This window comes from Emydura macquarii, unplaced genomic scaffold (assembly GCF_026122565.2).
Source record: "Emydura macquarii macquarii isolate MOO-44397 ecotype Brisbane River unplaced genomic scaffold, CSIRO-AGI_Emac_v2 contig_1790, whole genome shotgun sequence".
In the NCBI taxonomy this organism is placed as follows: Eukaryota; Metazoa; Chordata; order Testudines; family Chelidae; genus Emydura; species Emydura macquarii.
The window spans coordinates 4,837,838-4,864,646 of NW_027131927.1; the positions used below are offsets into that span (position 1 = coordinate 4,837,838).

General features: G+C 53.9%; 1 protein-coding gene across 1 annotated transcript; it reads left to right on the forward strand.

Annotated features, from left to right (window-relative positions):
- The first annotated feature begins 1,588 nt into the window (after nt 1-1,588).
- LOC137159109 (neuroglobin-like) lies at nt 1,589-19,495 on the forward strand. The gene is made up of 5 exons (XM_067557308.1): nt 1,589-1,821; nt 16,471-16,578; nt 17,499-17,619; nt 18,428-18,508; nt 19,370-19,495. The coding sequence occupies exons 1-5, from the start codon at nt 1,589-1,591 to the stop codon at nt 19,493-19,495; spliced, it is 669 nt and encodes a 222-aa protein (XP_067413409.1).
- The last annotated feature ends 7,314 nt before the right edge of the window (nt 19,496-26,809 follow it).

Below are 26,809 nucleotides of genomic sequence, written 5' to 3' on the forward strand. Positions count from 1 at the left end.
AAGCCACCTGCCCCCAAGTGCAGGGTTGGGGAAGCTGGGAATCAGGTCCCCTGAGTACAGCGTGTGCTCAGTGGTATAAGAATAATTCAGGACACCTCTCGCCAATACAGCAAGCCCAGCCCATCCTAAGGTGACCCAGATGATCTCCTCTGGAATAAAAATTCAGCACCCCAAGGCATGATCTGACCCCCAATGCACAGGGTTTCCACATGCTGGCAGGGACCCAAATCATCTCCTGGGGCCTGTATGGACTAAGTTTGATGGCCCTTAGCTCAGTTCCTACTGGAGAAGTGTCTGCATTACCCACCCCAGAAAGGACCATTTAGAACATCCAGTTTGATCTCCTGCATAGCACAGGCTGTCAAATTTTGCCCAGTTCCCCCCATACGGAGCCCGATCAGGGCGTCTGGAGACATCTGTTTCCTTTGGCCGTTTGTTCCACGGGTTAGTCACCCTCGCTGTGAACAGTCAGGGACTTATTTCCAGTCTGAATGTATCCAGCTTCAACTTCCAGCCATTGGTTTTTGTTCTGCCTTCCTCTGCTAAACAAGAGCCCTTTTGTGCCCAGGATTTTTATCCCCGTCCCCCCCCGAAGGAGCTTATACACTGTAATCAACTCACCTCTCCATCATCTTTGTGCCAAGCCGATTGAGCTCTGCTAAATCCCTGTTAGGTGTTTTCTCCAGCCCCTGGAATCATTCCTGTGGCTCTTCTCTGCACCCGCCCCAATTTTGCAACATGCATGTAAAAACACGCCCTCCCCCCCAGAACTGGGCGCAGCATGCTGTGATCGGTCTCACCAACGCCTCCGCCTTGCCCCTGAATGCCGTGACTATTTCTATGCAGCTACAAAGAAACCGGGTAGGGAGATCTTGTTATCGGCTGCCGGCCTGTAACAGAGAACATTGGGCTGGGGAACTTTTTTGAAAGCCACCCCCTCCAGCGTGTGCTGAACTGCAGTGCTTTGGCTCCAGGGATCCTAAAGGGCGCACCCACAAACGAAGCAGGAGGCCTGATTCATTCTGTGTAGACAAGCCTGCGCTCTCTAGGACCCCGGAGAGACTGGCCTGTTGTGCACAGTACAAATGTGATCCACCTGCACGCTGGAGCCTCAAACACACGCGCACGCTTGCCTCTTTCGCCATCTCCGACCGGGAGCGCTCAGGGTAGGTGGATGACGCTGATTGACTGCATCAGGGATCCCCCATTACCAGAGTGTTGGCTGGGAGCGTTGGGAGTTGTAGGGCTGGCTCCTCAGTTGGTGTAAACGGACGGTGCTCAGTCAACTTGGGACGAGCTGGTTTACACCCGCTGTCCCTCAGGCTCCGTCAGCCTGGAGGTTGATTTCTCTTTAAGTAGCTAAATTGTTAGCTACAAGCTCTGCCCTTGATGGTCCCCTCTGGATCTTCTTTCCCGGGGGAGGTACTGTGGTTTAAATTCACCCCAGCTACAGGTTCCTAACTAATTGGTTGCCTCTCTATCTATCTAGCTGGTTTGGAAGATCCAGGAATAGGACCCGGGAGTCCTGACCCCTGGTCCCCTGCAGCTGTGCTGGGGGGTGGGTTTTATTCCCTTCTCGTCAAGAGAGATGGGGTGCGCCCTCTCGGGTTCTGGGGTCGCCCCAGGGAAAACCATCTCGGAGTCCAAGTGGTGCCCGTCAGCGGAAAACCAATTGGCATCAAAAGTGGGAGCGGAGCATGGCGGCGACGGGACGGGGGCAGATCCCTTTCCGCTGGCGGAAGGGCAGAAGAAGCGGATCCAGGAGTCCTGGCGGTTCCTGCACGACAATATCGCTCGGGTGGGCATCATTGTCTTTATCAGGTGAGTGAAGCCTCAGGCTCCGGCCCGGAGGCTGTCTGCGATCCAGACGCCCCACCCGGGTTGGCCCGCTCCCCTCTCTTGTCCCTGTCCTGGAGTCTGTCCTCAAGTGTTCCTGGCTTGGTCTGGGCTGCACGGGGACATTGCTGGGGAAGGAGCCTGGATGGGCAGTTGTTGCCACCAAAGGAGAACATCCCCCCGCCTGGTTTCGTTTGTAAGAAGCCGACAGGAGATTGTACCGCTCCAGCAATGGGGCAAAGCCCTTGGTGCTTCTCGGCTTTAAAAAGTTCCATGTTTCTAGCAAACTGGAGCCCAAAGTACAAGCGGGTTCAGACCCAGCATCTGGCTATTCAAGGGTGGCATTAAGGAACCCATGGGCCCAGATCCCCATCAGTCAGCGCCTCTCCTTTGACTCCCATGGAACTTTGGCCCATTCACACCAGCTGGGGATCTACCTCCAATGGGGCCAGCGTACCTGTTTACACCAGCTGTGGATCTGGTCTGTTGACTCCACTGGAGCGCAGCCTGTTTACACTAGCTGGGGAGGTGGCCGTGGAGCCGGTTTGGACCTACCCATGGGAGAGCAGGGACTGATCTGTAGGAGAAAGCCAAGGAAAACCACCCCCTGCACAAGGCTTGAGTCTTGCTCTTAATGGGAAATTGTTTCCTGCCTTGCGCCTGTGTTTATTCCTACATTTCACATTCGACTGATCAGTGATTGGAGGGGGGGGCGCACTGGGAGTGAGAACGCGGGCGCTGCCTGTTTGGATTCCTGGCTTCTGTTGGTTTCTGGGTTCTAGTGGTTAGAGCAGGAAGGGCTCGGTGGGTGCCAGGACTCCTGGGTCCTATTCCCAGTTTTGGGGTGGGGTGAGTGGTGTCTAGTGATTACAGCAGATGGGTCCTAGGACTCCTGGGTTCTATACTTAGCTCCAGGAGGGGGAGGGGGTTGAGTATTACAGCAGGGGAGAACTGGGTGCCCGAACTCCTGGGTTCCATTGCCAATTCTGACACTGACTCCCTGTCTGACCCTGGGCAATCTTCCCCTCTCTCTGACTCAGTTCCCGCAGGGGTATGGAGACTGGCCTGTGGTGCTTAATTCATGCTTATCTATGAAGAGCTTTTGGGTCCCTGGATAGAAGTGGCTAGCAGCAGTTTATTATTGTAGCACACTCTGCAGATAATTGACACTTGTGGGGCTCTCTCTGAATGAATAATCCTTAGCTCTTCTCATCCTGACCTCTCAAAGCCCTTCCCAAAGGAAGGTCAGTATCTTTATTGCCATCCTGCAGGAGGGGGAACTGAGGCACAGAGAGGGATCTGCCCAAAGTCAGAGACAGGGCTCGGAAGAGAAACCAGAAGTCCTGCCTCCTAGGTCCCACCGCCCCCCCCCCCCAACCACTAGACCATACTGCCCTCCCTGAGCTGGGGGTAGAACCCAGGAGTTCACGGTCCCAGCTCCCCTTCCAGGGCTGGAAATAGAACCCAGGAGTCCTGGCTCCCAGCCCCCACCCCCGCATGTTTTAACCACTTACAGCCTGAACTCCATTCACCAGACTGCACTGCCTCTTCCCAGCTCAGTCACTGCAGGGGATCTGCCAGGCAGCCCATGTTCCTCTGGTTTTCAGGCTGACTTGTCTAAGGAGGGCTGAGTCTCCCCCAACTTGATAGCTGCTGTTACCTGTAGACAGATGGGGTTTCTACTTGATTGTGCCCCCATGTTGCTCAAGGGAGCAACTTATTTGCAATAACTCCAAAGCCGAGGTGGGGGCCACACCTTTGCCGAGAGAGGGCTTGGGTCTGGGCACCAGATTTGCTTTACAGCTGGAATGTAAAAGGAACCATCGGACTGTTAGACCCTCGTGCGTGCATCTGTGTGCGCTGGGGGGAAGGCCAAGCTGTTCTGTGTGTCCTAGTCCCTGTACACTGCTAATGGAGAGTCTCCTTTAGCCTAGGTGGTAGCGGGTCCTAACTATGGAACGGGGGAGGAGCGGCTGCGGTTCGGCCATCGTGAAGTTGCATGTATGTGGCCCCAGTTATTGCAGTATCAAAGATCACCTCTAACGCCCGTAGTCTAACAACCCCTCTGCAAGGTGCGGTGGTGCTGTCGCTAATTGATCTGCTCCAAGGTCACACAGGGAGGCTGGCAGGGTGGGCAACTGAGCCCAAGTCTTTGGCTAGCACCCTGGCAGCTACCCTGTTTCCTGTGTTATGCGGAACCAAAATCGGGACCCCCTTGATCTAGCAGATGAAGGGCTAACCAGAGCCAGTGGCTGAAAGTTGAAGCTGGACAAATTCAGACTGGAAATAAAGCATCAATTTTTAACAGTGAGGGTAATGGACCATTAGAGCAACTTCTGAAGGGGTGTGGTGGATTCTCCAGCAAGACTGGATGTTTTTGCTCTAGTTCAACAGGAGTTAATACAAGGACAGCCTATGGCCTGTGTTACAGGGTTGGCAGAATCCCCCCCCCCCCCCCAATAAATTTCAATTGATAATATCAATGTTTATTTTAAAGCATTTTTGTCTATTTTTATCCATTTAAATTTTCACGGTTGCAGGAAATTCTGGGGTGAGGAATCAGACAACAGGGCGGGTCAGCCACTAATTAATGTAATGACAGTAGACATTGATTTTAAAAAGTGAAAGCTTTGTAACTGTTAAAACACAAATGGTCAATGTCACGTGTGGAAACACACCGAGTAAATAGCCTTAAATCACACTCTGGTAAGTTCTCAAGCAGCATTTTTCTTACTTGGCCGGTCTGTAAGTTTCTATGATCATCCTTGGAAATCCTGGGTTTGCCTGTGTGCGATGAAATTGACATTTACTGACACTGACCAATACAAATCTAATCCTTCCAAGCCCCGTGATACAGGGGGTCAGAGCAGATGATCACAATGGTCCTTCTGGCCTGGGAATTTATGTGGACTTGATCCTCTGCCTCTAGGGTGACCAGATGTCTTGATATTATCAGGACGGTCCCGATATTAGGGACTTGGTCTTATATATGCAACTATTCCCTCCTCTCTCCCCCCAAAAAGTGTCCTGATATTTCACCCTCTCCGCTGCTCCACCAGTGCAAATCAGGCATGGAGGGGGTTTGTAGAGGGACCCCTTTTGCAGGGCGACAGAGAATCAGGGAATTTGCGTCCCTGCAAAGAGAAGATGGGCAGGGATTGCCAATAACCACAGCACAGAGCGGCCCCGGTTTCTAGCAGATCCAGCTCGGCTGCTTGCTTTCGGGCAGCGTGTCCCTTGCCTGGCTGCCGGGGGAGCCCTGCTTGTCCCCTGCTTGTAGGTTCCGGTAGCGGTTGCTGTGTCTGCTAAGGAGCTGTGGCGATCAGCTGGAGAGCACTTAGAAAAGGCCAAGTGCGGCAAGCGAAACAAAAAGCACCTTTCGCTGGAACGGCAGCGGGTCGGCGGGTGCCAATAGAAGCCAGAAAACGAGCCTGGAAAGCCAAACTGTCTGGCTTTTCACGCTTTGCCTGCTCGGGTCCCGGATCTTGGAAAGCCCAAGAGGCAGCAAGCACTCTGTGCATGTGGCTTGGAACAGAAAACAAAGGGGCGAGGGTCAGGTCCCACCAGTGCCCCCAGAATCCACCCCCACTCGCTGCCAGTTATTGTGGGTTACAATCGCATTTCCCCGGCCGTTTCTTTCTCTCTCCCTTCGTGGCGGCATGAAAGACCCGCTCACAAACAAACCCAGGAGGAAACTGATGAAGGGACCTGATCCTCTGCCAATGGTCAAAGCTCACATTCACTTCAGTGAGCTGAGTTTTCTAGGAGAGAGGGCCGGCGTGAATTTCAATGGGAGACGGGTCTGGGGCCAATGTGTACATGTCAGAGACCATAGCAGTAATGCAGGGGGTGTGTATGGAAGCCCCACAAGAAGCCCATGGCAGAGGAGAGGAGGGGGTAGAACTTAGGAGGGCCTTGGAGTTCTGGTTTACACTGAGCCCCCTTTGGGCCAGACGCTGCCCCGAGAGAGTCCCTGCCCAAAGAGCTCCCAGCTGAATAGACAAAGGGTGAAGGGGAAACTGAGGCAAAGAGAGGCAAAGTGAGTTGCCCAAGGTAACCCAGCAGGTTAGTGGCAGAGCTGGGAATGGAACCCAGGCACACTAGTCCAGTGGCCTAGCCATTGGGCCATGCTGTCTCCCCTCGTCCTCCCCCAGCCCTCCCCAGTTTGGCTGGGGGAGCGCTGACACCTGCTCTCGCTTAGTGTTTATGTCTCTCTGACCTGGTGCTGGCAGGCGCTGAGCTGGGATCTGCTTTGCATCTGGCAGAGTCAAAGTGACCTGGCAGGGGGGGGAAGCAAACTGCTTTGCTGGAGACCAGACGCCTGAGATCCTGCCCTGGCCCTCACCCCTCTGGCCAGGGTCCAAGCATAATTTTTTCAGGCCCAGTACAAACTTGTAACCCAGGCCCCCTCCCACACATGTGCCACAATCCCTCATCCCAGACATACAAGCTCATAAGCCATGAAAAGATTTTCTCGTGGTAATGGGGGTTGCAGCCTGGGTCGTGCCCCCCAGGGCCCGGTAAAACATACCCTTCCCCCCCCCATGTGCGGGCCCTGCCTTTGGGGTCACGCAGGCCAGTGAGATGGAAACTGACAAGCTGCTGATTTGTTTGGCTGGATCAAGTGTTGGAGGCAGGAGGCTAGAGGGGATGGTTTGACACTCCGTGCTGGGGGAAGCTGCCCTGCAGCCTGCCAGCCTCCACTCATCCATGGAGAAGGCACATCCTGGGCGACATGGGGGCACGTGCCACCCCCGTTAATGCGCAGCAGGCACTTCCCCCTGCAGTCAGTGTGTCAGGGAGCATCACCAGCACTACGGGCTCCAAAACGACCCCCCAACGTCATGAGACGGGCTTAAAAATCCTGAGATTTTAAAGGAGATGATGAATGCTGGGTTCCCCTTCTTTGCAGTCTGTTTGCTTTGAGCCTTTTAAGGGTCTCATTTCCCAGCCTTTTGCTGCAACCAAGAGGAATTAAGGAAACCAAGAGTCTGCCGAAATCCCCTGGCTCCTGCAGCTGGGATTTTAGGGAAAGACCCCAAATGTCAGGAGACTTCTGATGAAATCACAAGAGTTGACGACACTGATTTGTTGGCTGACTTCCTTGGGGGGTAGAGAATAGCCACAGTGCAGTGTGCCCCTGCCACGCCTCTGATCCACCCCCCATGGACCCCGGGGGGCAGAGAATAACTACAGCGCAGTGTGCCCCTGCCACGCCTCTGATCCACCCCCCATGGGCCTCTGATAGCCACAGTGCAGTGTGCCCCTGCCACGCCTCTGATCCACCCCCCATGGGCCCTGGGGGCAGAGAGGGACAAAGTGTAACTGAGAATCAGGTCCGGAGGAGTTGGGGCAGAGAAATGTGCTTCTTTCAGGCCATGTTCATCTACCAGGAAGAGGAAGGGAGAAAAGGCACAAGCATGGTTTAATTTTCCCCTGGCAGGCTGCTCTTTAACACCACCCACCCCTTGGCTGTTTATCTGGCAACCCCGGCCCGCTGTGACTGTGTGTGTGGAAGTCTCCTCTCCCATCACAGCAGAACCGTTGTGTGTTCCATATGGCATCAATTACTGCAATTATCCGGCTGCAGGTCTCCTGGCTAATCCAATAGGGGAAGCAGCAAATTGATTGGAAACACAGCAAGCCTGTCTGCTCGCATCAGCTGCCTAATGAGGGTCGTTAGGGCCTGCTGGGAAGCAAAGGCTGTGGTTAGAGCTGGGGGGCCGGATCTCATCACCCCTTAACTTTGGTCTCGTGCCTCTTATGGATCCATTAGGAGGCTGATACACATTGCACTGTGTGGGCCCCGGCTGAGAGCAGGGTCACGTCGTGCCAGGTGCTGTACAGCCATACAGTGAGATGTAGTCTCTACCCTAAAGAGTGCACAATCTAAATGCCCAAAGGTTGAGAGGGAAAACTGAGGCACTGAGTGGGGAAATGATGGGGCTAAGGTCACCCAGCTGATTAGTGGCCCAGCTAGGAATAGAAGCCAGTCGCTCTGTGCCCCAGGCCAGTGCTCTGTTGTGTTCATTAGTAGTACAGGATGCATCTGGCAGACAGGGTTGTGGATGCGAGTCTTCTTGCAGCATGCGCAGGGCCAGTGTTATAGGACCGTGGTTCTCAACCAGGGGTATGCGTACCCCTGGGGGTATGCAGAGGTCTTCCAGGGGATACATCAACTCATCTGGATATTTGCCTAGTTTTACAACAGGCTACCTAAAAAGCACTAGCAAAATCAGTACAAACTAAAATTTCATACAGACACTGACTTGTTTATCCTGCTCTGTACACTACACACTGAAATGTAAGTACAGGATTTCTATTCCAACTGATTTGTTTTATAATTATATGGTAAAAATGAGAAAGTCGGCCATTTTTTTCCAGTAAGCGTGCGCTGTGGCACTTTTTTATGTATTTTTATGTCTGCTTTTGTAAGCAAGTAGTTTTTAAATGAAGTGAAACTGGGGGAGTACACAAGACAAATCAGACTCCTGACAGGGGGACAGTCGTCTGGAAAGGTTGAGAGCCGCTGTTCCAGGGGGTACATCAACTCATCTAGAGATTTGCTTAGTTTTACAACAGGCAACATAAAAAGCACTAGTGAAGTCAGTGCAAACTAAAATTTCTTACAGTCACTGACTGGTGTACATGGCTCTGTATGCTATGTGCTGAAATGTAAGTCCAATATTTCTATGCCAATTGATTTATTTTATAATTACATGGTAGAAATGAGAAGGGAAGCCATTTGTCAGTAGTCATGTGCTGTGACATGTCTGCGTTTTTCTGTCTGATTTTGTAAGCACGTTATTTTTAAGTGAGGTGAAACTTGGGGTCTGCAAGACAAATCAGACTCCTGAAAGAGGTACGGTAGGGTTGAGAGCCTGCATTTGCCTGACACCTGTATGGCTAGTAAACCCTGACTTCCTAGTCTTCTGCTCTAGCCACTAGACTCCACTCCCCTCCCAGAGCTGGGGACAGAACCCAGGAGTCCTGACTCCCAGGCCCCCCTGCTCTAACCATTAGACCCTCCTCCCACAGCTGGGATGAGAATCCAGCCATCTTGCTTTAATCACGAGTGTAGCCTCCCTCAGGGAGTCAGGGGGGAAAAAGACCCAGGAGTCCAGCTCGAACCCCACCAAAGCACCGAGGAGCTGCAGAGAAAACACCCGTGCCATGGAGCCCAGCCCAGCTGTGGCGTAGCCCTGCCCTGGGCAGGCGTGCGCTGCAGTGGGAGAAGCTGGAATTCTGCCTCTTGGTGGTGGCACTCGGCTAGGTCTCCTCTTGCCGGGGGCCTAGAAGGGAAAGGTTGACTGCTTGACCCGCGTTGCCTGGGGAGGGCGTGCTCCCTGCTTTGGGCCGTGCTCTGGTGGGGAAGGATCCTGCCCCGCAGCCGCCGAGCTGCAAAGGACGGACTGAGATGCCCTGTGATTCCCTTTCCCGGCTGCTTCCTTGTGTCTCCTCGATGGAGAACAGAGGAGCCCGGAGTGGAGCGGTTGCTCCGTGTGACTCACGCCTCTACGGCAGGGAGGGCAGCGGGGGCCGCGTCTTGCGTGCGGCTCTGCTCTGAAGTGGCGTGACTCACCCCCTTATGGCGTCGGCTTGCTGCCTGGGCTCCCCAGCCACCGTGCCAGGCGTCCGTGACTGCAGAGGCAGTGGGGCCATCGTGGGATTTTGGTTGGACTTTATTTAGGGTGGCCGATATTGGCAAAGGACAAAACGTCATTGGGTGTATTATGGTAGGGCCTGGAGGCCTTGACCAAGATTGGGGGGGCCCCCATTGTCCCCGGCACCAGGCAGATACCCCTGACTGCGACTGGAGGCCTCTCACCTCGCTAATCACCCCCCCTCCTCTGGCCAAGATCAGAGCCCCCATCATGCCATGTACTGCACAGATTTCTCCTGACTGAGCTCAGGCCTCCAGCGTGCCGGACGCTGCACGGACCTCATGAGAGACAGTCTCTGCCCCTGGGAGCTCGCAGCCTACATAGGCGACAGGGGCGAGGGGAAATCAGAAGCTCCTATGGCTCACATAACGTCAGGGTTAGATCGGAGGCTTTTCATGTCCCAGCCGCTCCATCCTAAATCCCACCGGATGCGGCGCGTGGCAAATGCAGCCATTCCCGCCGGGTGGTCCCTTTGCCCTGGGGTAAATGACGGTGCAAGGTGGGTGAAGGGGAATCAGGTTCTACAAGAGCCTGCTTTGGATAAACTCTGGGATCAGCGTGAGGGAGGTGCTCCGCTCTTCAGAACAGAACCCGCTGGCGGGAGAAGGAAGCCTTTCCTAATTAGCGTCTCCGATGTGGAGGCTCCAGCTAAAACAAGCATCTTATGCAGAGGATCAGCACCAGGCCAACGCCTCTGAAAGCTGACCAACCTCAGAGCCCTGAAGGCCCCCTCACCGGTCTCCCAGCCCCGTCAGCGATGGTCACAGTGAGACACTAGCAGAGCCGTGCTGCACTGGCGTTAAAATCATGCCATCTGTCACATCTGTGCTGCGATGAGGAACCCGCGGCACGGTCTCGGAGCCCAGGGCCAATAGACTTGGGTTCCCAAAGCTACAAACTGCAGTGGAAATGTTCGGGCTGAGGCTGGAACAAGGGGTCTGAGACCTTCCCCCTCGCAGGGTTTTAGAACCTGAGCTCCAGTTCCGGGGCTGAGCCCCGGGTCTTTTATTGCAGTGTAGCCGGACCTAAGGGAGGGAATTTTCCCCCCAGGACAGATGGGCAGGAATTTATTTTCCTCTTCCTCTGCAGCACGGGGCGGGGCGCCTGCCAGGACTGTCTGGGCCTGTCTCACTTTGTCAGTTCCCTGCCATCGCTCCGGGTATCAGTGGCCCCTTAGTCTCCGCCTGCGGTTCACAAAGGCTTGAGCTCCCAAGGACTGAAGTGATGGGCTCAGTGCAGGGGTGACGGGGTGAATTGTGACAGCCCGGGCAACGCAGGAGGAGGCATCCTTCGTATGAATGGCGATCAGTCGCTCTGGCTGCCCCGGTGGCCTGCCCTCAGGTGTCCTGAGTTCCACTCGAGTGCACCGTCCACGAGGTCACACGGCTTCCCCACCCCACCCACCCACACGGCCCAGGCGGGGTGTCCTGGGGATGTGGGTAAGTCGCGTGTGTGAGACGTGTCACCAGGAAATGCACCGCTAAGATGCTCCATCGCAGCTGGTTATTTCCACACCCTGGAAGCCAGGGGGCCATCTCACCAGCCAATGGCTTGAAGAACTCAGCAGCCACAGGATTTCGGCCCCCTTTCTTCATGGACTGCGTTGTATTCCTTCCATGCCCTAGCTCATCTCATCTAGCAGGAGCTCAAAGGACTTTACAACCAAGGGCACATTTGAGAGATGGGGAAACTGAGGCAGGGGACATGTCTCCCAAACCTGTCTGGTGCTCTATCCACTAGGCCACACTGATTTCTCCCAGCAGGTCTCACTCCCCAGGCTTTGGTATCTATGGCCAGTCTCCTCCCACCCTTCTGCTGGGGGTTTCCTCCCCCAGCCTTCCCTGGCCTCCCTCTATAAGGCTGAATTCCCCAGCCAAGCAGAGCCCCTCTGCTTCCTCCTTGACCCTAGCTACTCCCTGAACTCAGGTGGACCTGGTGTTGCGTTGCGTTGCGTTGCGTTGCGTTGCCCACCTTCTCCCAATCAACCCCAGCTCCCCTCCACCTGGAGAAGTGGCTGCGGCTGGCACAGAACACTGCATCTCCCTCTTACCCCTATCTTTGCGGCCTGGGGTGAACCAGTCCCATTGAATTGCCACGACAGGATCAGCTGTGCAGAAAGGACATGGCCTAGGAGATCGCCCACTTCTGTGGCACTCCCGGGTGCCGTGGCTCCAATTAGCTTTCCTCCCCAGAGGGCAGCTCTGTGGAACCCGGCTGAGGTGTTTTTTTTCATCCCTGCAGCTTTTCCTCCTCTTGGTTGATCTGCTTTGCATAAAAGTTCATCAGTAACCAGCACCAAGTTCCCCCCCCCAAACTCCTTGTCCCAGTCATCCCGGTTGTCCTTGAAAATTAAACTAAACTGCAGGCTGTCCCTGCGCTGCCTCCTCTATGTGTGTCATAGACCCCTCTACTGCTCTGAGCTAGTAGGGATTTTCAAGTCTGGGATTTTGGAGCAGGTAGAGCTGAGTTCTACAGCCCAGCTCCTCTCTGTAGTTTTAGGGACTTGCCGCATCTCATAGAGGCCAAGGAGTTAACCACGGGGGAGGAATTACATGTGATTTGCCCTGGCTGGGGTCATAACCGCAGATCACTGGACTGGGCATGTCATAGGGGCCTTAGATCCAAGCATCTGAAAGCACTATACAAACATCAGAAGGAAATTTCACAGGACATGACCACTGTCCTGCTTTTACAGGTGGGGGAAACTGAGGCACAGAGCCGTGAAAGGACTTGCCCACAGTCTCGCAGTGAGTCTGGGACACAGCTGGGAAAGGGACCCAGGAGTCCTGACACTTACAGTGAGTCTGGGGCACAGCTGGGAAAGGGACCCAGGAGTCCTGGGGCACAGCTGGGAAGGGGACCCAGGAGTCCTGACGCTTACAGTGAGCCTGGGGCACAGCTGGGGAGGGGACCCAGGAGTCCGGTCCTCTACGCTAGATGACAATTCGGCACAGAGCAAATCCATTTCCAAAAATCAGAAACCTGATTTGAATCTTTTCCCCAAATTTGCAGCGTTCTATGTTTTTATGAATTGCATTTTTGACTGTTCACGGAAGTTTGATCATTGATTTGTGCACCGTGATGGGCCAACTGTGACTGTCAGCGGCAAGCGCCCCTTAGTGAGCTCCTCCACCTGCTCCCTCCAGCACAGTGCCCCCTGGTGCCATGCTGGGGCATCGGGATGAGCACTGACTGTGAGGGGGAGCATCCCATCCTGAGACCCCCCACCCTGCTTGTCCCCGCACGGTGCCTCCTGGCATCAGGAATAGGTACACTTCTTCTGAGGTCCAAGGCAGACTGGTTGAAAGTCCCCGGGGAAAAATAAAAGGGGTAGAAAAAAATAGGGGTGATGTCATGGTGTGTGTGTGTGGGGGGGGTGTCTACCATAGTTTCTGGAACAACTAACAGCAATATCCAAAAACACAAGACCTGGTGGTAAATGGGGGACTTTAGCTACCCAGGAATCTGTGCTTGGGAAAGAAACACGGCAACCCACAAAATCTGCAATACGTTCTTGGAACAGGTTGGAGACAGCTTTTTGTTTCAGACAGTGGAGGACGGAGCCACTTTTAGACTTGATGCTAGCCAGCAGGGAGGAATTGGTAGGGAATCTGAAGGGGAAAAGCAACCAGCGTGACAGGGACCATGAAATGATCAGTTTTCTGATTCTAAGGAGTGAGTGCGGTGGAATAAGGACAACGAACTTCAAAAAGCAGATTTTGGCAAACTCCAAGACCTGGTAGGTAATGTCCCCTGGGAAGAGCTTTAAGGGAAAAAGGAGCACAAGAGAGCCGGCAGTCTCTCAGGGAAACAACATGAAAGGCACAACTACAAACCATCCCGATGGGAAGGAAAGAGAAGAATAGTGAGAGGCCAATATGATTCCATCAGGCACTCTTTAATGCCCTGAAACTCAAACAGGAATCCTACAAAAAGCGGGAACCTGGATAAATTGCTAAGGAGGAGTAGAGGAGAATAGGACAAGGAGGCAGGGACAAAATCGGAAAGGCGAAGGCACAGCTGAGTTAAACCTTGCAAGGGACATAAAAGGCCCCAAGAAGAGGTTGTTTAAATACATTAAGAGCTAGAGAAAGGTGAAGAAAACTGTAAGTTCTCTACTTAGCGGGAAGGCAGAGCTAATAACTGATGACCTCAAGAAGGGCAGGGGATTTAATGCCTGTTTCGCTTCAGTCGTCACTAAAAAGGTTAATGGTGACCAGATACTCAGCATAATGAATGTTAACAGCAAGGGGGAAGGAACGCAAGCCAACATAGGGAAAGAATATTTAGAGAAGTTGGATTTATTCACGTTGTCGGGGCCTGATGAAATTCACCCTAGGGTGCTTCAGGCACTAGCTGCAGCAATCTTAGAACTGTTAGTGATGATCTTTGAGACCTTGTGGAGGACGGGTAAGGTCCCAGCGGACTGGAGAAGGGCAAACGTAGCTCCTGTCTTTAAAAAGGGGAACAGAGAGGACCTGGGGGATTACAGACCAGTCAGCCTGACTTCGATAGATAGAAAGATACTGGAACTAATTATTAAGCAATCAGTGTGTAAGCAGCGAGTGGTGAATAGGATTTTAAGAAACAATAATAGGAATAGCCGGCATGGCTTTGCCAAGAACAAATCCTGCCAAACCAACCTCATTTCCTTCTTTGACAGGTTACTGGCCCAGTGGATATGGGGTGGGGGAAGCTGTAGATATGATCTACATTGTCATGAGCAAACTAGGGAAATGTGGTCTAGATAAAATCACTGTGACGTGGGTGCACAACTGTTTGAAAGACCAGACTCAAAGAGTAGTTATCAGTGCTTCACTGTCAAACTTGGAGGGCAGCGTGGGGTCCCACAAGGGTCAGTCCCGGCTGCGGCACTGTTCAATATTCTCGTTAATGACTGGGATAACGGAGTGGAGAGGGTGCTTATAAAATTGGCGGATGACACTGAGCTGGGAGGGTGATGTCAGCGTTGTGGAGGACAGAGAGGAATTCAAAACGACCAGGAGAAATTAGAGAACTGAAATGAACAAGAGGAAATTCAATTAACACAAATGCAAAGTAGTTCACTTAGAAAGGAAAAATGAAACGCACAACTACCAAATGGGGAATAGCCGGCCAGGGGTCGTACTGCTGAAAAGGATCAGGGGGGTTATAGTGGCTCACAAAGTGAATATGAGTCAACAATGTGATGCAGCTGCAAAAAAGACAAATATCATTCTAAGTGTACTAACAGGGCCATTGCCCTTGAGGCCCGGGAGGTTATTATCCCGCTCTACTTAGCAGTGGTGAGGCCTCCGCTGGAGAACGGTGTCCAGGTCTGGGTGTCAAGCTTTAGGAGAGACGTGGGCAAATTGGAGCGAGTCCATAGAAGAGCCACAGAAATGATTCAAGGTTGAGCAAACCTGACCTATGACAAAAGGATAAAAAACGGGGCCTGTTTAGGCTTGAGAAAAGAAGCCCGGGGGGGGGACCTAAAACAATTGCCAAATATGTTAGGGGCTGTTATAAAGAGGACAGGGATCAGTTGTTCTGCAGGCCCACAGGAAATAGGACACGACGTAGTGGGTGGAATCTGCAGCACGGGAGATTTCGGTGAGATATTAGGACAAACTTGGTAACTCTCGGGGGAGTTCAGCTGTGGGACAGGCTTCCCAGGGCGGTTGTGGGATCCTTGTAGCTGGAGGTTTTTAAGAGCAGGTTGGACAAACCCCTGTCGGGGCTGGTCTGGGTTTACTGGGTCCTGCCCCAGCGCAGGGGGCTGGATCTGACCTGACGACCTCCCGAAGCCCCTTCCCCAGTTTCCCTGATACTGATTGGCCCGGACTCTGCTGAGTTCGCAGAAGCCGGCAAACCTGGCAGACTGGGGCACTGCTGCCGGGAGTTTGCCGCTGCCTTCTACTGAGGATGAGCGCCTCCGGATCTCGTTTCTGCCCCTCCGCACGGCATGGGGCGAGGTGCTGAACAGATGGCTCTGCCCAGGGCTCGCTAGTGCAGCTCGATCCCTCTCCTGGGAGCGCTATATTTAGCATGGATGCGTGCAGAGCATCTAACCAAGCCGTGTGTTCAGACCGTGAACCCAGCTGCACAGCTGTTTCTGTTAGGCTCGGCAAAATGGGACCCCTCAGGGGGAGAGGCGGCTTCGTTTCCAGTCTGTCTACATTAGGGTTAGGTGGATTATGGTAGCACCCACAAGCCACACCTGAGATTGGGACCATGTTGTGCTAGGCATGGCATGGACACGAACTGAGATCAGAGCCCCATCGCACCGGTCACTGCCCAGACACACAGTGACTGAGATCACGCCGGTCACTGCCCAGACACACAGTGACCGAGATCAGGGCCCCGTCAGGTCGGGTACTGCCCAGACACACAGTGATTGAGGTGTGGGCACCGGCTGGCACAGTGGGGCCTCGGTCTTGCTTGGGACCACAGGACATGACAGTAATACGTGATACTAATGAATAATAAAAGGGAATTCCTGAATCTCACCCACGCCCTGTGAAATGATGAGGGGCCTGAGCCCCTCAAATGAGTGATAGGGCTTAGTGTTCAGGGCCTAGGAGCCAGGACTCCTGGGTTCTACTCCTGGCTCTGGGAAGGGAGTGGTGTCTACTGGTTAGAGCAGGGGGCTGGAAGTCAGGGCTGTTAGGTTCCACTCCTTTTTTCAGGGAATGGAGGGCTGATCTGCCAGTTATAGAGGGGCACTGAGTCAGGATTCCTGGGTTCTCTTCTGGTCACTACCTAAGTCAAATCACTTCCCATATCGCCGTCTGTGCAGGCAGGTGAACGGCACCCACCGTTGCAATGTGCGGGCGGGAGGGCAGCGTAAGTGGCGGAGTGTTATACTGGCACCACCATTAGGAGTCATTCCTGTGCACTTCGCCCAGCTGTCCCGCGGTACAGACAGTCCCAGTTAAACGGCTAGAAAAAGTCCAATGCCCCTAACTCTGTCTCCCCTCCTCCTGCTCAGATTATTTGAGACCCACCCCGAGTGTAAAGATGTCTTCTTCCTCTTCCGGGACATTGACGACCTGCAGCAGCTGAAGATGAACAAGGAGCTACAAGCCCATGGCCTCAGGTGGGGCGCTCTGGAAACCGCTGCTGCGTCATGCCCGATCTCCTGGGTCTGCGAGGGCGCGGCTTGGCCCTGTAGTCCCAAGGCCAATGCTAGCTGCCCAACTGGGTTCCAATGCAAAAGGATGAGCTGGGAAGCAGGACTCCTGGGTTCTATTCCTGGATCTCAGAAGGGAGCGGGGTCTCAAGTCCTCATGTTACCTAAAGTGGGAGGGGGAGCTGCTCCCTGAAATGAGGGGGGGGGCTTTCCCACCAGTGGGCGGGAGATCCGACTTTGAAATTTAAAGTACTCAAACCATGGAAATGGGAGTGTTTGGAGATGGGAGGAAGGTCAGGGCTGGAGACCGCCCATATGAGGTGCTCAACCATGGGGTAAGGTGGGCGGGGGCATGGGAAGAAAGTTGGTGCAGTTTGGAGAGGAGACAGAGGAGCTGTTGGGGGGCTGGAAACAGAACTGTTGGGGGCTGGTAGTTAGTAAGTTTGCTAGATCGATATACAAGACCTGGACTTAGTCCTTGTTAGCCTGTGGAATTCCCTGCCAAAGACTGTTCCTGAGCCAGGTCTACTCCAGGGAAGCTAGGCTTGTGCCAGTGGTAGGAGCTTGCTTTACAGAGGTGCTGAGCATCCACAACTCACCCTGCAGCCAATGGGAGCTGCCAGGGCTTGGGGCCTCTGGATGCCAGTCTCCATCTTCATGCTTCAGGGCACTGGTGCTGGCAGGGGTCAGGAAGGATTTTTTCCCAGTGCAAGGTGGGTTCTTCCTCTGTCGCAGCTGGCTTTGGCAGGCTAGAGGGCTCGATGTTGGCAGTGTCCAGCACATTTCCTGCAGGTCGCTCTTACCCCTGCAGGGAAGCAGGGAATAGCCACAGCACAATGCACTCCAGCCACACCGCTGATCCAATGCCTGATTCTCCCCCACCCCAGGGTAATGTCCTTCATCGAGAAAAGTGTGGCCCGGCTGGACCAAGAGGACAAGCTGGAACACCTGGCCTTTGAGCTCGGCAGGAGTCACTACAGATACAACGCCCCTCCTAAGTACTATGAGGTGAGAGCGCCAAGGGCCCGGCTGTGCGGTAGGGGGTGGACTTCGCCATCCTTGGGTGTAGGGGGGTGCTCCTGGGCTGCGCCAATGGGACCTGCCTACCCACATGGGGATTTGGAACCAGTCTCTGTGGCTCTATGTGGGATGATATCCCAGAATGCATTACTCCCATGATCCTCTGCACCCTGGTGCCAGTAATGGTGGCAGAATGGGAAAGCATTTCCCAGCTCGTTCCAGTCCAAAGCAATTTTCCCAGCATGCCTTGCTGTAAACTGTTTTTTTTCCCAGCATGCACTAGTACAAATGACTTTTTCCTCAGCATGCTCTAGGATTAACAGCTTTTCCCACAATTCACTAGGATGAACTGCTTTTCCCAGCATAATCCAGTACAAACCAGAGTTCACCAGTTCGAACCGATTTAACCAGCATGCACCGGTACACAGTGCTTTTTTCCCCCCAGCATGCACCACTGCAAACTGCTTTTTCCCACCACCAGGCACCAGTACAAATGGCGTTTGGGATGAACCAATTTTCCCAATAGACCCTGGTGCAAACCAATTTCCCCACAATCCACTGGTACAAACTGCTGTTCCAAGCACGCCCCAGCATGAACCGCTTTCCTGCCCAGTTTGCCAGTATGGTCTGCTTTCCCCAGCATGCACTGCTACACATACAGCTGTGCAGCACCGCAGGTCCGCGAGCTGGCTGGGCAGGGAGAGACCATGTGCCCAGCCACGTCCGGACCGGTCTGTATTTGCCACGGGTCCATCTGACGCCTCCCTCTGATCCCGCCTTGGCTCTCTGGTTCCAGTACGTCGGCATCCAGTTCATCAGCGCGGTGCAGCCCATCCTCAAGGAGCGGTGGACGCCAGCCGTGGAGGAGGCGTGGCAGGTAGGGAGTGGCTCCGCGGTTTGCCCTCTCTCGCATGGCCTCCAGCAGAGCTCCTGTCCATGCCAGGGACAGCCAGACCCTCAGGCTCTTCACCCTGGCCTGAGCCCTTCGCGGGGGACTCCTGCTGTCAGCCGCACCCAAAGGGAAACTGGACACAGCCTCTTAGGGGTTTAGGGGGGCCCCTGACTGGCTTAGTAGTGGGCTTAGGGCCCGGTTCTCAGCAACACCCAGGCTCCTCTGGCAGCACCAAGGGGTCTTGATGTGGATGGAAATGGTCCTCTGATGATCCACCCAGTAGAGGCCTCCCCAGCGCCCATGAGGGGTGGATCGGGGGCGTGGCTGGAGCACACTGCTCTGTGGCTATTCCCTGCCCCCCAGGGCCCATAGGGGGTGGTTGGGGGGTGTGGCTGGAGCGCGCTGTGCTGTGGCTATTCCCTGCCCTCCAGGGTCCACAGATTGTGTGTTAGAGCAGCCCTAAAGCTGCTCTAACTGGGACTGGGCCGGGCCCTGCACAGTGTATTCAGGGAGTGCAGAGGAGACTCCGATCAGCTCCCTCCCGTGTACATATTGTGATACAGACCACGCAGAAGGAAAGTCCTGTGCAGCCTTGGGCTGGAGCATGCTCAGTGCAGAAAGAACCTCTAGAGAATTTAGTTGCCAGACTCTAACCAGTCTCTACTGAGCATGTGCGAACTGAGATTTTTTTCCTCCCCAAAAGGCTTCTAACTTAGCCAGATTTGTGTGGATTTTCCCAGGGAGGGCAAAAGACATCTCCCTGACCCTAGGGCAACCAGGCATGGACCAACTGCCCTGCTGGGCCCGTTTCACCCCTTGTGCATTCTCTCTCCCCTCCCCTTGCAGAGTCTCTTCAAGTACCTAACGGCCACGATGAAACGAGGGTACTACGAGGAAGAGGAGAAATCAGGCAGCATCAAATCCCTTGGCTTGAGGAAACCAGGGACTGGATCCATCCTGAACAGCATATAGGACAGAGATCGGGTGGGGGTAGCGGTTGGCTTGGCTTGCTGTGATATTCCCATAGGCCATCTTCTTCCCCCTGTGCATAAGGAACTGCCCTCACTTGGTGTTTTCATGGATCGTGATTCCAGCTGATCAGGGCACAGAGCCTGGATTTTCACTGTCCCACTGATCGGAGATCCCGTCTGTGTAGCTGGGGTCCCCTCGGGAGTTGCCGTAGCAGGTAGAGGCCATGTTCCCTCGATGAACCGTTTCTACTTTGGGCATAGGCAATTCTGGATGAACTTCCTGGAAGGGCAAAGACACCCGGGGCTGAGAACAGAGGTCAGCTATAGAGACCTGTGCGAGGACCTTGATTTCAACATATGGACTGTTATCTGCCCGGCCCATCTAGCAGCGGCAGGGAAGGGGTTAAACATCCCCAGAGTCTGCAGAGCAGCTGTGTTAAAGGTGACCCACAAAGGGAAATGAAATTGGGATGGGTGCTTCCTCCCCGTTTTTCTTCTTTATGATGGATTAAGACACCCTGAGAAATTAAACTCAGTCTGCCCTAGCTGTAAAATGGGGAGAACAACAATTTCCTGTGCAAGCTGGTAACAGTCTGCTACCGCTGCCAGCTGAGGGAGTGACTCTCTTAGCTTGAGTGGTAGAGGCCTTTGCTGGGCATAAGACAAGAGAGAAGAGGCAGAGCCAGACAGAGGGGGAGTGCAAGAAAACAATGAGACAATCTGGTCAAGTTCAAACCCTGTTGATGACCCCATGCTGGGAGCCAGTATCAAACTGGTGCTGGAGGAGGGCCTTGAAATCATTTGGGCCTCAATGGGGGGGATAATAACACACCTGGTAGCCTTGCTGTGTGGTTAAAACACTAGTGGAGGACGCAGAAGATCAGTGTTCAATCCCTGCCTTTGCCAGAGCCTTCCTGGGCAAGTTACTTCATCTTTCTAGGTATGGGTTTCCACCCCAACCTGTGAATTACGGTGCCTTTGTTTGTTTAGCCTGGTAGCATTTGGAGCAAGGGCAGTCTCTCCTGGGGCCCTGATCTCAGTTCAAGATGCCAAGCATTTAGAGTAGAAACTTTGACATTGCAACCTACCCTGCAGGACTGTATGGAGAGCTGGAACTGGCCTATGCACACAAATTGCACCAATTTTACTTAAAAAAGAAAGAAAAATTCAAATCCAACTTAGTTAAATGAGATCAAGTGTTCCTAAATGATTATTTATTAGTTGTATTATGGTAGCGCCTTGGAGCCCCAGTCACAGACCAGGCCCCCATTGTGCCAGGCGCTGTACATTTTTTTTATTGCTATCACATGTATTACGGTAGCGCCTTTGAGCTGCAGTCACAGACCAGGCGTTAGGTGCTACCGCTGTCAAGTGTTTTGTGGGCACTGGGGCAAAGGAGAGTTTTAAGGGGAGCTTTGAAGGAGAACAATGAAGTGGCTTGATTTCTAGCTGGCTCAAAAAGATGCCGCTGATACTGGGAACTTCCTCTGTATCAGGTGCATATATAGCTCCCTCTCCCATAGTATCTCAAATGTCTCTGTCTCACAGTCCCTCTTGTGAGGGAAGGAAATGCTGTTATCCCACATTATACAGATGGGGAAACTGAGGCCCAGATCCACAGAGGTATTTAGCGTCCTGACTTTAATTGAAACAGTGGACATTAGCCACTAAGTGTCTTTGAGAAGCGGAGACACAGGGCCATGCAAGGAGCCTGTGACATTGAAGCTAAACTGCTATAAACCAGGTTGAAATCTGTATCCATCCTAAAGAAGCCTCTTTCATTGTCAGATTGACATTCATGACACAGACACACCCTTTGGGCCAGTGACCCCCCGCACACAAGGGAATTAATTAAGCTCAAAAATCCAAATCACGCCTCGTAGAGTTTTCACCTCAGCAATGGAGAACTCCATGAAATCCACTAGGTCGCTATTGCTACTTGTTTCTCATGGAGGGCGCCCGGATTCCACAATGATGGGCAGCGAAATAAACCCATAAGGCCTGGTCAAGGCCTAGATTTTGTCCTAGTCTAACTACATGACTTAGGAATGTGGTTTTGTTTTTTACTGATATCGTTATACCACTACAAACCCTAGTGAGGACGCAGTTATCTTGATATAAAGGGGCCTTAAACCGGGACAGCTTATTCTCCATCGTGGGAATAGCTGTGGTAGTGAAGTGGTCATGACAACTTTACTTGGGGTACCTGGAGTATTACAGGATCACCCTCCCTTTGTCGCCATATTGTGATGCCATTAAATTAGCAGCCAGTTCCACATTTGGGGGCAGACGTTTTGATTTTGTCCCTGCTGGCTGAAAGCGGCTCCTGTCCCAGCTGCCTCCATTGCCAGGGCTAATTCTCCTGCTCTGGGCCAGCTTCCTCCCTTCTGCCAGTGATCATCTTTGATTGACACCCCGCCCCAAGCTATCCCGTCCTCTGGGCCCTCGCCAAGTGAGCAATATTCAGTGGATGTTTTTAGCTATGCCAGGGACTGACCCGCCTGTGCTCTTGCCTCGCCCCCTTGTCCTGTGACGAAACTTGATTCGTTCTGCAGTTTCAGTGCCTCATGAGCCATTCAGATCTTTTGCGGGCTTGGTAAACTTCTACCTCCTGTTTTCTGAGCTTGTGACAAACTCCTGGAGAGGGCATAGGGACGCAGAGGGAAAATTCTGTGTTTGTCCTGATCGAGATAATCTCATTTGCAGAACAATAGCGGGCTGAGTTATTGCTGCTGATCCTCATTGGCTGGGTGAAGCGCTTCGATTTCCCACCTCGGTCACTATCCTTGTGTTTTTCCTCCTCGCTGGCTTTGCACATGCGACAAAAATGCATCCACTCATGGGCCTGCAGGCTGGGAATGGGCTGCTTTATTTAAGTGCATCACAGCACAGTGTGTGTGTGGATGGGATGCTGGGAAACTCCCTCTGGTTCTCCCAAGGTCACACAGGAAGCATGTGGCAGAGCCGGAAAGAAAATGCCGGACTCCCATAGCCTAGGGTCCGCCTTTAACCTAACCTCTGGGGTGCTGGAAGTAAGGGGGGGGGAAGGGTAGAACATGGCTCCATCCCGTAATACTCTGGGCAGCTCATTTAACCCTATCATGACCGCTTTACTACAGCGCAAGCACATTTTTATGGCTGCAGCTGGGTCCATGCTGGGGTGCATTGGTCCACGGGAACTGGCTCAGGACAACTTTCTGTACAGACAAGGCCTACGACAGACAGGCAGAGGGCACAGATCCATTCTTGTCTCTTTCCTTGGTAGGTCACCTTTCAACGCTCCCCCTCTTCTGCGCAGGACCTATTTTTTTGCTGCTGTCTTGCGACCTGGGCTCCCTGGGCCACCCAAACCCCTGCTTTTCCAACAGCCATTGCGCGAGTCCGAAATAAAATTGGGGGTTGGGGCAGTCAGTGGGTCAGGACACGTCACGCTGACTTGCCAGGCCCAAATCTTCCAAAAGTGGCCGCTGATTTTGAATGCCTGGGTGCGTGACTGAGGATGCCTGGGTTCTATTCCCAGCTCTGGCAGGGAGTGTGATGTAGGGGTTAGAGCAGGAGACAGCGTTGCACTCCCAGCTCTGGGAGGGGGAAAAGGGTCTAGTGACTAAAGCAGGGGAAGCTGGAAGATGAGGCTCCTGGGAGCTATTCATGGATGCGGGGAGGGGAGAAGGGTCTAGTGGTTAGAGGAGGGGGTGGTTATCAGGTCTCCTGGGTTCTATTCTTCCTGGCTCTGGGAAAGACGTAGTCTAGTGGTTAAAGCAGGGACATTCATAGATTCCCAGGCCAGAAGGGACCATTGTGATCATCTGATCTGACCTCCTGTGTAACATAGGCCAGAGACCTGCCCCAAACCGATTCCTAGAGCAGGTCTTCTAGAAAAACATCGCATCTTGATTTTAAACGTGCCAGTGATGGAGAATCCACCAGGCCCCTTGGTAAGTTGTTCCCGTGTTTAATTACTCTCACCGCTAAAACCGGGCAGCCAGGATTCCTGGTTTCCCGTGCTTGGTTGGCTAAAGACAAGGGAAGCTGTGAGTGCTCAACACTTCTGAAAAATCCATCCCAGGTTGGGCACCCAAAATTAGGGGCCAGTTTTGAAAATTTGGCTAGTAAAGTGTTAGGTGGATTCTAGGCGCCAAGCTGGCTCTGGGACTGCTGTCATGATGATCGGGGCGCGCTTACTATACACATCCTTCAGCTGCGTAGCTCTGCCTGTAGTGACATGAAACAGCTAAATAAACCCACAGTGCAGATCTTGGTGCATGGATCATTTTTTGCTTTGAAATGAAGATAATTTAAAAAAAAAACCCAAAAAAAACCCAGTACATTCTTAACCTGAGTCTGAGATCTGGGGATTGGGAAGGGGACACAGGGCCTTTCCCCTCTAGGGGTGCTTTCCCCAATCTGGAGCAGGGGGGGCTGGCTGGTTTAGGGAGCGGGGCACGGGGCTTTTCACCTCGAACCCAGCTGTAGCAGGGTAGCAACCAAGCGCATGGCTCCTAACGAAAGAGGTGACTTTACAAACCACCACTGCCCTGAGAGCAGATTCCACCATGGTGGATGGAAAGAGGCAGTGAAGGCTGCGTGGGCCTCCTGGGATGGAAGAGTGGGAGTCATATTGCAGCTGGGACGTGGTTACTCTGTTATTTACTACATGGCTCTCAGCCCCTTCTGGTGACCCGAATCTGCCATTCCTTTCAAGTTGTGAGCGGTGCCTCTGGCTGTACCAGTCCCTGCTTTTAGACCTAGGGGTCAAAGGTTGAAGAGCCAGGAACTCACCGTCAGGTTGCACGGGGATAAGCAGACATCTCACTACCCCCCTCAATGACCAGCGTGTGGCAAAACCATGATTCCCCCCTTGCTTATTCTGCAGCACGTATAGTTGGAAAAAACTGCTCTCTGTGCGCTGGCTAGGCTGCGCTGGCTGGGCTTGAGGGCGGAAGGAGCCTGCTCCAGGATTCCCAAGCGCTTGCCCTAGCTTGGTGGGAGTGTGTGTTTTAATGTGCTCGTGTCACCCAGGGTGGGGGCGTGAGACATGTCACCTGCTGGGCCGAGCCCCAGCCTGGATGAGTCATTACAGTCCCCTAACGACCGCGCTGGAGGGCCCTGGTTCGATGCTCCGTGCGGCAGCTGTCCTGCTCAGCCATCCCGCTTTACACGAGCTCCAGGCTCCTCCTGGGCGGCAGCAAAAGCCTCTTGTGCCCCCAGCGACAGCCCCCAGGGAGTGCAGTTTGCTGGGCTGTTGCTTTGCCGCGGTTGCAATTACTTTGTACAAGGTGGATTGCCATGACACCTGAATCATGGCCTAGGCCCCCATGGTGCCACATGCTTTACATTTAATGGTCATTTGATGTATTATGGTAGCCCCAAGGTGCTCCAGCCATGGCCCAGGACCCCACTGTGACAGATGCTGTACATTTTTGTTGCTATTAGTTGTATTACGGTAGCCCTTAGCTACTCCCATCATGGCCCAGGACCCTGCTGTGCCAGGTGCTGTACATTTTTGTTGCTATTGGGTGTATTATAGTAGCCCCTAGGCACCCCAGGGCCCTACTGAGAGAGGGAGGGGCTGCACAGTCCTGGTCCCTGCCCAGAGGAATTTTAGCTTCCGTCTGGCAAAGGAGGGGGGGGAGGGGCTGGGGTTGATCTGGGAGCAGATTTTAAGGAAATGCCATAAGCACCCTGCGCTGCCAGCCTGGTTGGGCTTCCTGTTGCTGGGCCCGGATCGCACAGCGGGGCTCACCCGCCCGCATGGTGCCACGCGGGCCTCTGCTGACGCGGGGCTGCGGCTTGAGCTGCGTCCACACTGCCGCACGACAGAGCTGGGACCCGAGTCTCCCCAGTACTTGGGCTCAGCCCCTCCCCCCAGGCGGGCCCTAGGTTCCCGGTCCTGAATGCTGGCTGATCTGCATCTGTGTGGCCGGGAGGGGAGCCAGCCTGGGCTCAAACCCGACCCTGGTGCACATGGGTAGACATACAGGTCTGGCTGGCTGGGGTATGTGGGTGTGTGCTGGGTTCTGCTGGGGCCTCCAGGTGCCACCGTAATACACCTAATAAATGGTAGCACAAATACTAAATCAAGACGCTTGCTGAGCATCACATATGCCTCCGGGTTTCTAAGCTCCTGGCTAGGGCATTTTGATCATGGCTCCCGCCCACCCTGAAACAGCAGGCCTGGCACTATGTGGAACCAAGACAAAGCAGGGACCTGTGCGTGTCTAGGGGCAGGTTGGAGCGTTTATGACTCTGCGGCTCATGACACAACATCTGCACACGGGTGTCCCTGAGAGAGGGCAGGAGGTGAGCCCTGAGCAAGGAGCGGGTGGGAAATCAGGCTGCTTAGGTTCCACTCCCGCTTTGGGCAGGGTAGTGTGTTGAGTGGTTGGAGCTTGGTGTCAGGACTCCTGTGTTCTGTCTGAGGTCCTGCAGGGAGAGTGTTTCCTGGTGGCTGGAATTGGGAGCCAGGACTCCTGGGTTTCCCAGCTGTGCCATTGCCCTTCCGAACAAATCTCTTGCTCCCCCACCCCCCTCTTCTGTGCCTCAGTTTCCCTACTGGGAGAATGACACCTTGCCTAGGAACTGATGTTGCCAAGTGTTCGGCTTCCTCTGGCGTGGTGAGCTACAGGCCCCATTCCACTCCCGTGCGGAAAGTGAAACTACAATCTCAGGAATGCAGCCGCTCCTCCATCCGGCCGCCTGCGCCTGCCTTGGACTTTGTAGGCTGGGCTGTGCACTCTGGCAGCTGTTCCTGTGCAAGCTCAGCAAGACGGCTCAGCTGGCGAGTCCAGGCCTTTCCTTGCCCGGGTGCTGAGCAGGAAGGGCATGTGAAGGAGTGCTACCTCCCGCCCCGCTTAGCTCCAGGACGCCGCTCTGCCCGGCGGATCAGAGAGCGGGAGGAAGCAGACCCAGATCCGTGTGCGTGTCCCAGGGTGGGGGGGACAACGACGGTGTAAGTGCTTTTCGCTTGGCTGTGCCCACACCCCAGCCGCTAGACCAGTTCGTCCTGCTCTAGCCAGCCCTGGCCCTTTAACTCTGCCTTCTGCCCTGCAGGGCCCGGCCCCCTGAGTTCTCCTGCCTAACACCTGCGGGAAAAGGAGCTCCCTGGCTGTGTAGGCCACAGGGCTCATCCCCTGGGGATTTCATAGCCTGTACCGCAAGCTCCAGTCCCTGATGCCCATTGCAGCAGGACAGCCCGGAAAGGGGATTTAAAGGCCCTCTCTGGCTCTCTCTAGGGCACTGTGCGTGCTAAACAGCTCTGCTCTGCTGGCATTTCCCTTCCCATGCAGGCAGGGGAAGGGGGGAGGAACAGAACAAA